General features: G+C 54.0%; 2 protein-coding genes across 3 annotated transcripts; one reads left to right on the forward strand and one right to left on the reverse strand.

The window, feature by feature from the left end:
- The first annotated feature begins 206 nt into the window (after positions 1–206).
- Positions 207–7,934, forward strand: FOXO4 (forkhead box O4). 2 transcript variants are annotated; one of them, XM_047765066.1, is made up of 4 exons: positions 468–1,362; positions 5,074–5,778; positions 5,920–6,139; positions 6,488–7,934. In XM_047765066.1, exons 1-4 carry the CDS (start codon positions 898–900, stop codon positions 6,493–6,495), a joined length of 1,398 nt encoding a protein of 465 aa, XP_047621022.1. In that variant the 5' UTR covers positions 468–897; the 3' UTR covers positions 6,496–7,934. The 2 variants fall into 2 exon arrangements, with proteins under 2 accessions (XP_047621021.1, XP_047621022.1); XM_047765065.1 differs by having other exon boundaries at positions 207–1,362; positions 5,074–6,139.
- A 514-nt stretch (positions 7,935–8,448) lies between these two features.
- CXHXorf65 (chromosome X CXorf65 homolog) lies at positions 8,449–10,791 on the reverse strand. Its single transcript, XM_047765614.1, has 6 exons — positions 10,514–10,791; positions 10,319–10,405; positions 10,003–10,137; positions 9,336–9,404; positions 8,776–8,882; positions 8,449–8,550 (listed from the first exon to the last, which is right to left on the reverse strand). Exons 1-6 carry the CDS (start codon positions 10,536–10,538, stop codon positions 8,449–8,451), a joined length of 525 nt encoding a protein of 174 aa, XP_047621570.1. The 5' UTR covers positions 10,539–10,791.
- Between the last annotated feature and the right edge of the window lie 89 nt (positions 10,792–10,880).

Genomic DNA, 10,880 nt, shown 5'->3' on the forward strand with positions numbered 1-10,880 from the left:
GAGGAAAATGATTTTTAAAGAAAAGAAAAAGTCCGCGACGACCTCTAATAATTAATGTTCCCTCTCTCTATATCCTGCCACGCCGCTCTCCTGCCACCCTTATCGGGCTGCTAGCCGCGAAGTAGGACGGGAGATGTAGTCCCAAAGCCCGACCAGGGTGGCACGACTAGAGAACTCGGTTTCCCAACCGACTCTCCAGGCGCGTGCGCAGATGGCTGCCCCGGCGAGTGGTAAACAGAGACGTCAGGCGGGGGCCGCTGCTTGGAGCAAAACAAAAGGGAAACCCGGGGGGCGGGGGGTGGGGGGGTTGATAGGGGGATTGGTGCGGGAATTCGAGAGCCTGGGGCCGCCGGGACGTGGACCGGATTAAGAGTTGGGGGGGGAGGAAAGAGGCGGGGGGAGGGGGAGTCAGGGGAGGGGCAAGTGACGCGGGGGAGCGGGGCGTGGGGGAGGGCAGCGATCCGGGTGGAGGAAATTCGGGAGGAGTGTCCGGGGGGCAGCAACTTAAAAGGGGGAGGGAACTACGGCTTAGGAGACGTTCTGTGATGGGAGTGCGATATGTGAGGGGATACGGTGCCTCAGATTTAAAAGAGCAGGAAGCTGAGTGAGAGGTTGGGGAAAAAGTGCCTTCGCTAGGCGGAGGTTACAGGTGGTGTCTCGGAGCTCACAGCTCTGAGGCTGCAGGCTGCTGTAGTGGAGGAGAGGATCAGACAACTAACTGTGTGGAAGGGACAGCTTAGGGGCTAGCGTTCAGGGGTGAGGGGGAAGTTCGAGACTTTCTGAGGACTGGCAGGAATGTGCCTCCTGGCCCTCGGTGCTTCCCCCCTGGGGGGAGGCATCGCAAGGGACTGTGGCAGGCTCCTCTGAACGCTGAGCGGCGGAGGTCCAGCTCCACGTATGGATCCAGGGAATGAGAATTCAGCCAGACAGGCTGCCGCGACCGTAGACCTCGATCCCGACTTCGAACCCCAGAGCCGTCCCCGCTCCTGCACCTGGCCCCTTCCCCGACCAGAGCTCGCTCCCGAGCCGCCCGAGCCGCCCGAGGTGGAGTCAGGTCTGGGAGAGAAGGTACACCCGGAGGGGCGCTCGGAGGGGCGCTCCCAGCCGACCCTGTTGCCCAACCGGCTCCCAGACCCGGCAGGGGGCCCCCAGCCCGGGATCCTGGGGGCTGTAACAGGTCCTCGGAAGGGAGGCTCCCGCCGGAATGCCTGGGGAAATCAGTCATATGCAGAACTCATCAGCCAGGCCATTGAAAGCGCCCCCGAGAAGCGACTGACACTCGCCCAGATCTATGAGTGGATGGTCCGCACCGTGCCCTACTTCAAGGACAAGGGGGACAGCAACAGCTCAGCAGGATGGAAGGTAACTATGAACCCCCCTACCTCCGTCCCAATACCTGTCTGCCCCTGGGTCCCCCAGTCTCCTTGCTACTACTCTGGGGCCCCTTTTACACCTCCACCCCAGAGAGCCACCTTCCCTCCTCAATTAGACAAACATTTACTTAGGACATAGTATATGCTGCTCGGTGCTTGATGCTGGAGGATCACAGATGAATAAGACACTGTCCTTGCCCTGGAGAAAAATTGAATTCTCTGCTCACTGCTCAACACTCCCAGCACTTTGGCTTGGGCTGCCCCAAACACTTATCCCCACAGAGAAGTCTTTATCCTATGTACAGCAGGAACTGTGTGGATTCCCCACAGGAACCTAGCCTTCCCTCCTCCTCCACCTCCCACTCCTACACCTTTTCTCCCATTCCTGTGGGATTACTTGGATTCCCTGCTTGCCTCCCAATACCTCAGGGTAGAAGCACTGTTCTAGAACTCTGCTACCCAAGAAGATGGAGTGAAGTGGCAAAAGGTAAAAAGAGTGATATCCATGGGGTGACGTAGCGGATCTTACGCACTAAGAGAAAGGAGGAGGCTGCTTCAGTTTACCCTATATAATGCCACGAAACTCTGCCTAGTAAGGGGCTGTCCAAGTTGTGGGGGAAGTTTTCATTCACTCTTGAGGAATATTCGAGGGGAAAAATAGAGAGATAAGACTCTGACTTTAGAGCACAAGGTTGGGAGTTCCGTTGGCTTTGCATGAAGAAACGCTGAGGGACCATCTCACTAGATGCTCTAAAAGCTTGTCCTGAGAAACATGGGACTCTAATCACGAAACAGGGGAGCTTCAACTCCTATTGACGTCTTGTACCCCCATAAGTGGTGAGATCAGGATGCAAGGAAATACAGAGGGTTGAATGAGCAGAGGGTCTTCTAGGTAGAAGAGATCAAGGGAGCAGATCTACAATATCCCTAGGGGTTGGGCAGAACAGAAAGCAGGACAGCTGACTGAGACCCTTGGCACTATTTCTGGGTAGACTGCCACACGAGTCTCAGCTCATAAAGAGCTCCCCTCCTTGGACCCAGCCTACACAGCTGTTTTTCTTTTCCCTTAGGTTCGTTTTCCAGGGTAGAAGAAATAACTATGAGTTGCTAGTTTTGCTGTGGGAGTGTAGTCCCACTTATATGGGGTTTCTCAGTTTACAAAGTAATTGAGTTTTTTAAATTGTATTCATCTTCACAGCGATTCTGAGATTCCACATTTTACATATTAGGAAACAAAGATAAAGCAAGGTTGGGAAACTTGCCAAAATCAATAGAATGAAGACTTGAACTCAAGTCTAACTGTAAATCGTATGCCCTTTCTGCTAATACATGCTGCCATGGAATGATGGCAAGGCCAAATCTGGGGCCCCCAAGTCTCTCACCTCTCACTCCCCACCTCCACCCTACTCCAAGGGGGGAGGGAGGCCTCAAGCCTAAATTGGCTTCTCTGGTGATGTGCCAAGGTTACTACCACCCCAGCAGGGGGCGGCACTCACCTAGAACAAGAAGGCTTAGTTTAGGCGGCTGGGGGAGCAGTTAGCAGTCACACCTGCCCCCCCTTTCCAACAGGCAAGAACGACAGGCTTCTAGGGAGCTGACCTCTCCAGGAAGGTGGCTGTACCACGTACTAGTTCCAAGGCCTAAAGAAGAAAGGATGGGAGGTCCCATCATGGCTCAGTGGTTAACGAATCCGACTAGGAACCTGAGGTTGCGGGTTCGATCCCTGGCCTTGCTCAGCGGGTTAAGGATCCGACGTTGCCGTGAGCTGTGGTGTAGGCTGCAGACGCGGCTCGGATCCCGAATTGCTGTGGCTGTGGCGTAGGCCAGCGGCTACAGCTCCGATTTGACCCCTAGCCTGGGAATCTCCATATGCCGTGGGAGCAGCCCTAGAAAAGGCAAAAAGATGAAAAAAAAGAAAAAGAAGAAGAAGAAGAAAGGATGAGCAAATGGGCCTCATGGGTACTAAATAGTAGGGAAAGGAATGAGCCTTCTCAGTAGACCTAGAGTTGGAGGATGAAAGGGGCAGGGGCGGGGGAATCGTGGTGGCAGAAGTCACTGTGTTTCTCAGTTACTAAGAGCCCAGGCTGAATGGACAAGTGTGATTCCTTGAAGGAACCAAAACTATTAACGCAGCCAGAGTAGTTGGAAAGCCATTACTACAGGGTCCCAGGGGAACAAGGAGTTCTTTGGCTAAAGAACCCTGGAGCAAAGGACTACTGAAGCATCTTTCCCCAGGCAAAGGGTCTCTTTATCTATAGCACCAGTCTGAAACCCATGAAGTAATTTCTGGCTGTCCATAGCCTCAGTTGCTCCAAGCCCTTCTGGGCTCCTCCCACGTTTCTAAACACTAAAGAACTTCATGTGGGAGGTCAATTGCCCCTAAGGTTGGAGATCCTATGCACAAATTCCTGAGGAGAAATGGGGAAAAGGAGGTAGAAAAGAGAAGGGAGGTTCTTGGGGTGGGGGAAAATACCTGGTGTAACTAGCCTGCAGCAACCAATGGAATAGGCTGCTCTTGAAGCTCAAGAAGCTGGTAATCTCACCTCCCTGGGTCCTTGGGAAAAAACTTATCTCTATCAGAATATCAGCAGCGAGGGAGGAAGGAAGAACACAGCTTCTAATACCCAAGGCACTCAAGAGCTGACGGAGCCTCAAGGGGAGATTCATCATCCATCACCCGGGGGCCACCCACCAATCAGGCAACAAATATTGATTATGTACTGGGATCTTGGCACTCTGAGGGGGGCACTGCTGGGGGCTGCCATCCTGGATAGTGTGATCTGTGTCCTGGTGTTGACACTTGATAAGACAAATTACATGAAACAATATAGATGGGGTAAAACAGATTGCATGGAACAGATTCAAAATACCATACAAGAAATTTGGCTGCAGAAGTCATGCAATGACTTTAGAAAAGAGAGGGGACTTAAGCTTGGTCTTGATGAGCTAGTATAATTTAGAGAGGGGAGATCCTTCCCCCGACAAGGAGGGCAGGAGGGATGTGCCTTGTCTATTTGAGGCACAGGAAGAAGCTTGGCCTGAATGTAGTGGAGGCTGTGTGTCCAAGAATTGGGAGAAATCAGAAAGGGAAGGAAGGAAGAGAGAGAGAGAGAGAGAGAGAGAGAAAGAAAAGAAAAGAAAGAAATCCGTGCGGAATGGAGCACCAGCCATGCTGAGGTTCCGGCCCCTCAGCCTGTTCAGAGGACTGGCTCAGGACAGGGTGGGTCAGTCTTAGGCTGCTGTTGCACCACTGTCCTGTACACTCCACCCAAAGCTGCACTCAAGGAAAGAGGCGGAGCTGTGGAATGCTCTTTCCCACTTGAGCCTAGTTCTTGCTGAACAAGGAGCATGTCTTTGCAACACCCATCAGCCCCAGATAGCCCCCAGAGACTTGGGAGGAGTAGAGAGCAGGGGAGCTTTATTAGAAGAAGGGTGGCATAGTGCCCTCTGAGTAGGTTGTCGCTCAGGTTGTCCCCCAGCCCCTGTGTAGAAAGATCTGGAACAGAGGTCAAGCAGCTTGACTTCGGGTGGGAACTGTGTGCAGTCTCCTCCCCTGCCACCTCCCCTACCTTTGTTCCCCACCCCCCGCCGCCCCCCGCCGGATTTGACTAGCTTTTGAGTCTCTGCTGTGTCACGGTATCCTTTTAGACTGGACTGCTGGCCACTGACCTCCCTTTCTTGTTGCCTCTGTCCCTTCCAGAACTCAATCCGCCACAACCTGTCCCTGCACAGCAAGTTCATCAAGGTTCACAACGAGGCTACCGGCAAGAGCTCTTGGTGGATGCTGAATCCAGAGGGAGGCAAGAGCGGCAAGGCACCCCGCCGCCGGGCAGCCTCCATGGATAGCAGCAGCAAGCTGCTCCGGGGCCGCAGCAAAGCCCCCAAGAAGAAACCAGCTGTGCTACCAGCTCCACCCGAAAGTGCCACTCCCAGGAGCCCCGTTGGCCACTTTGCCAAGTGGTCAGGCAGCCCTTGCTCTCGCAACCGAGAGGAAGCCGATGTATGGAGCACCTTCCGTCCACGAAGCAGTTCAAATGCTAGCACTGTCAGCACCCGGCCCTCCCCTAGGGGGCCAGAGCCTGAGGTGCTGGCGGAAGAGGAAATGCCATCCACAGCCAGCGGCTATGCAGGGGGTGTCCCTCCCACCCTAAAAGAAGATCTAGAGCTGTTAGATGGGCTCAATCTCACATCTCCCCATTCTCTGCTGCCTCGGAGCAGCCTCTCTGGCTTCTCTTTGCAGCATCCTGGGGTTTCAGGCCCCTTACACACCTACAGCACCTCCCTCTTCAGCCCAGCAGAGGGGTCCCTGTCAGCAGGAGAAGGGTGCTTCTCCAGCTCCCAGTCTCTGGAGGCTCTGCTCACCTCTGATACACCACCACCCCCTGCTGATGTCCTCATGACCCAGGTAGATCCCATTCTGTCCCAGGCTCCAACACTTCTGTTGCTGGGGAGCATACCCTCCTCCAGTAAGCTAGGCACAGGGGGCGGTCTAGGTCCTAAGCCCCTAGAGGCTCCAGGGCCCAGCAGTCTGGTTCCCACCCTTCAGATGATGGCGCCAGCACCGCCTCCAGTCATGGCCGGTGCTCCTGTCCCCAAGCCCCTGGGGGCTTCTGTGCTCACACCCCCTGCTGAAGCTCCAAGCCAAGATCGAATGCCTCAGGATCTCGATCTTGATATGTATATGGAAAACCTGGAGTGTGACATGGATAACATCATCAGTGACCTCATGGATGGAGGCGAAGGACTGGACTTCAACTTTGAGCCAGGTACACCCCCCACACCCCCCAATCATGGTAGCACCTCACAACCTCTGCCCACTCCTAGGTGTCGAGCTAGTCCTATGATCGGGCAAGGGGGAGATTTAGAACAAGGGATAGCTGGAGCTCCCTGGGAGTTGGAGGGAAGATGTCCTATTAGAGTGGCATTGTTTCCAGACAGGACCTCCAGGCCCCACTGCAGCAGTGCTCTCAGTACCCCTTACAAGGCAGCACAGGAGAAGCTGGGGGGTGGGGGAGGAGCTGTCTCTGTTGTCCTCAGTATGGACCTTGATGGTGGGAAGTTGTCGTGTTCCAGATTGCACATCTTACCTTATCCTCCAATTTTTCTTCCCACAGATCCCTGAGCCATGGCTGGAAGCTTTATTCCTTGCTTCAGAGATGAGTCAGGCGTGCCCATATCCACTCTTTGCCCTTGACCCCTCCCCCAGGAATTTGGGACCCTGCTTTAGAACTAGGGTAGGGTCTGCTCACCTGGATGTTGAGGAAATCATAAAGATAAATCTGCCCCATATGGGAACTATAGGGGGAGGGAAAAGGGAGGGGGAGAGGGAGAGGGTTTATTCTCACTGTGCCAATTAGGGGGTAAGGCCCCCCCCTCTCAGGAGCCATCCTTGGCTCCCCCCACCCCCCTTCCCACCCATAAGTTGTGTAGCAGGGGCGGGCAGTGCTGTTGGAAATGTGAAGTCACCAGTGGCCTTACCCCTGCCTTTGGGAGCAGGACTTTTTGTAGAGTCTTATCTGAGCTGGTCCAGGCTGGATTGAGCCTGGGATTTTTATGCAGTGGCCCCTCTGGCCATTGGTGTGGGATTGGGGTGGGAGGGGAGTGGGAACCTGGAAGGGCCAGGGTCTGAGCACTGGAGTGGCTCACCAGGCCAAATCACCCCTGGAAGGCTACAGATAACAGAAAGGCTTTTTATAAACTTTTAAAGAAATATAAACACAAATATAGAGATTTTTAACAGTGGCAAGGTGCTAGCGATGGAAGGCTGTGTCAGAGTGACCTGATGCAAACACTACAGACATTACTCCGGGAAACATGGGGGAAGTTGGGGAGAGAACTCCAGGCCAGCAGAGAGCAAGGAGCAAGAGGAAGAGCTCCCAGAGGGACCAGGTCTAGAATAAGGTCTGCGCGGAACGAGCTTGGAGTTTCCCTAAGGAAAAGCTAAGCCAGGTCCCCTCTCATTCTGTCACCTTGTGCCTGGGAGTGTGCTGTGTTGCAGCGCAGCCACACTCTCCCGTCTCCCCCTGTGGGTTAGTGCTATGGTGGGAGAGCACATGGAGGGCCTGGACTGAGTTTGTGGCCTGGGAAGGGGGTAGGAGGGGGGAGAAGAGAAAGAGGGAAGGCTTTAGGGTGGTAAAGTTAGGCACAGAGACCTCCCTGTTCAAGGCCCCAGACAGCTGTCCCTGCCCTTCTTCCCCTTGCCTGACTGCAGGGGTTATGTGGAAGCGTGTGCCGTGGCAGGCAGGGGGAGGGGCGGAATAGGGAAGGGGGAGCTGGGGAGCTTGGCTGAGGGTCTGGGAAATGAGCAGGGATGGAGGGGAATGTGGATCAGGTTTACTAGCACCTGCTAGGGAGGCCATCTGGGGCTCCTTCTCCACCCCAGCCCCCAAAGCAGCCCCTCCTCCAGTCCCCTTTGCTCTGTCCCCTCCCCCACCCCTGCTGTGGGTTCCCATCATTTCCTGTGTCAGCGCCTGGCCTACCCAGATTGTATCATGTGCTAGATTGGAGTGGGGAAGTGTGTCAAATCAATAAATGAATAAATTCAATAAATGCCTATAACCAGCTCTGGTTTCTGCTGCCTCGTTGTTCCCCTCGGATAACGACGAAGCGGGGGGGGGGGGGGGGGGGGGGGGGGGGGGGTAGGGACTGCCCAGAGGCAGACCGGCGGCAGCGTGGGGGGAGGTGGGGGAATTTCAGCAGGGGACTTGGTGGAGTGCGGTGGGGGAAGGGAAGATGCCCATCAGTCACCTAACCCCAGCAAGAGTAGGCAGGCTCTGATAGGCCTCCCAAGGGGAGGTAGTCTGGTTGGAGAAGACCCCACCCCCTACCCTGTCCCTCAAAGGCTTATTGTACTAGACTTCGAGGTCTTTCCTCACCCCCACCCATGAGCTTGCCCCTGCCCTCTCCTGCTCCTCCTACCCACCCTCAGCGCCTCCAGAGTGCCTGGGACAGACTTCAGCCTAGGTGCAGATAGTGGGAGAAGTCCTTCTTGAAAAAAGGAACCATACATTTAATGCCAGTAATTTAGTAATTTCATACCTGGTATTGCTGCTCTCACTTGGTCACTTTTATTTTGTTAGCGATGTTTGTCCCTCCTACTGAGAAAGTCCGCTCTGGTCCTAAAGAGCGGACCCCTGCGAGTGGGCCCCTCTTCGTCTGATCGTCCCGATGATTTGTACTGGAAAGGGACAGGGTCAGTAAGTAAATAAAGAGGCCCCTGCAGGGAAGCTTTCTACAAACTAGGACCGAAGGCAGAACAAAAGAGGTTAGAGGCAGGTCTTGGGCATGGATGTTGAATTTGGAAAGGAAATTCATCCCGGAGGGCTGGGGTGGAGGAGCCTTCTTTGGGTTGGCTGGTGGGGAAAGGAGGTTGCTGGGACAGACCACGTTTGGGAAGTCTTACTGGGAGGTTTGCAGAGGAGTCAATTGGAACGACTTTCTTGGCTTCTTGGCTTCTAAGCATTTTCACTCGATTCCTCTCCAGGATGTCACATTGTGTACGCAAGTTCTCTAGGAACCAGGAAAAGGCACCTCCAACCTCTTGAGGGCTACAGACCTTAACTACCCATCCTGTCCCTCCCATCATTCAAACGATCACTTGGAGTACCCAGGCCTAAAGCTAGGCTGAGGAGTGACCTGAAGGTGCCTAAGCTTTGCTCTTTTCAGTGGGAATTTTTCCAAGAGAAAAGGATGAAGGGAAAGATGGAAATGATGTGGTGGTGATAGGCAGATGTACCAAGGCGATGACTGAGAAAGGGCAACGAGGCATGAGTGACACACATGCACACACTCCACCTGCTTTGAGTTAAACATCCCTCCTGAAGTGGATCTAGACCCTATTCCCCCTTCTCTGGGATCCGGTGATCCTACCTGCCATAGTACACCAATCCCACTCTATATCCTCCACCACCCAGCTGTGTACAGTCACCTCCATGTTCCCCCCTTCTCCATCATGCTCCTTACCAATTATCTCAGGTTCTGGATTCTTCAGGAGGGGCACAAAAGCCCTATAGGCATTTTCAAGTCGAGTTCCTGCGAACACAGCAGTGTACTATCCCCAGCCCCTTCCACCCAATCTCTACCCTTCCAAAGCCCAAGATTTCAGGACTCTACTACTCAACTACCTTGAGCTGATGTACCTTATTTCCTCCCATCAGGTCCATCCCTAGGTTGGGGGACATAGGATGTGCTAACCTACCCGTTGTCATAGAGGCAGTGTTCTTTCTTTCCTTTCCTTTTTTTTTTTTTTTTTTTTTGCTTTTTAGGGCTGCACCTGCAGCATATGGAGGTTCTCAGGCTAGGGGTCGAATCACAGCTGTAGCCGCCAGCCTACGCCACAACCACAGCAACACGGTATCCAAGGCGCATCCGCGACCTACAGCACAGCTCGTGGCAACACCGGATCCTTAACCCACTGAGCGAGGCCAGGTATCGAACCCCCAATCTCATGGTCCCTAGTTGGATTTGTTTCCGCCGGGCCACGACGGGAACTCCAGCGGCAGTGCTCTTTCTTAGGCTGACCTGAGATGGTCAATTTCGATCTGATTTCGGGGGCCCTATTTGAAGGATAAATTCACAGTCCACCTTTAGGGCCTTGCTTTATCTCTGGGGAATGCTCCCAAGCCTCTACCTGGTGCCCCACGCTCCACCTTACAAACGAAGTAGGTGCTTCGAGGTGTAAGTAATTTGTTGGCATAGTCTCCGGGGGTCTTCGTCAGGAAAAACAACTTCATTGTCCCCGTTTCATCACACAAATCGATGGTGTCTGGAGGGAGGCCACAAGGTAATTGGGGCAGCCTAAGGAAGGAGAGTGGGAGCAGAAGGGCCCAGTGATCCTACCCAGAATGGGTTGGAGCTCTCTTCTGGCCAGCAGGGGGACTCAGGGGCCACAGATTACCCTACTACTTCTGACCCTTGGCCCTTAGTGCCCTCCCCAGTCTCCTCACCTGTTTTAGGCAGCCCCATTTTACGGCGGACAAAATGCAGCAACAGGAGGACAGAACAATTAATATTGGCCAGAAACTGCTGATTATCTGAGAAGAGATGGGATGGGGCATGTGGCCCTTCCCTATTTACACCATCCCTGTGAACTCCACTGCCCTCAAACATCCCCAGCCCTACAGCTCTGTGAGACCCCTCACCTCCATGTTTGATAAAGATGAACATGCTCTCAAGTTCTTCCCACTCTTCAGAGAGAGTCTTGATGAGTCATGGCCAAAGGAGGGTATTCTAGAGGTCTTGGGGGGCTAAGTGGGTCCATAAGTTTGGTGGAGGGGGAAGTGCTGGAGAGGCAGATGAACTACATTGGCTGAGGAGGCCCAGACCAGGCAGACAGGAGAGAGCTTTTGGCAGCTGTGGATAACCAGCATCCCTAGGGGTGGGGCCCGAGGCTGCAGTAGAGGGATTATGAGGTCAGAAGTGGTCTGCATGGCAGAAGGTGGAGTAAGGCTAAGGGGAGAAGAACTTGGATGGGGGACGGTCTATAAAAGTTTTATTGAAAGTGGGGGC

The sequence above is a fragment of the Phacochoerus africanus genome, chromosome X (genome assembly GCF_016906955.1).
Source record: "Phacochoerus africanus isolate WHEZ1 chromosome X, ROS_Pafr_v1, whole genome shotgun sequence".
NCBI lineage: Eukaryota > Metazoa > Chordata > Mammalia > Artiodactyla > Suidae > Phacochoerus > Phacochoerus africanus.

Coding starts and splice junctions, on each gene's coding strand:
- FOXO4 (XM_047765065.1), top strand. CDS start 898: ATGGATCCAGGGAATGAGAATTCAGCCAGACAGGCTGCCGCGACCGTA. Junction 1,363..5,073: donor ACAGCTCAGCAGGATGGAAG/GTAACTATGAAC, acceptor TGTCCCTTCCAG/AACTCAATCCGCCACAACCT.
- CXHXorf65 (XM_047765614.1), bottom strand. CDS start 10,538: ATGTTCATCTTTATCAAACATGGAG. Junction 10,138..10,318: donor AATGGGGCTGCCTAAAACAG/GTGAGGAGACTG, acceptor GCCTCCCTCCAG/ACACCATCGATTTGTGTGAT. Junction 8,883..9,335: donor TCCAGAACCTGAGATAATTG/GTAAGGAGCATG, acceptor CCTGGTTCCTAG/AGAACTTGCGTACACAATGT.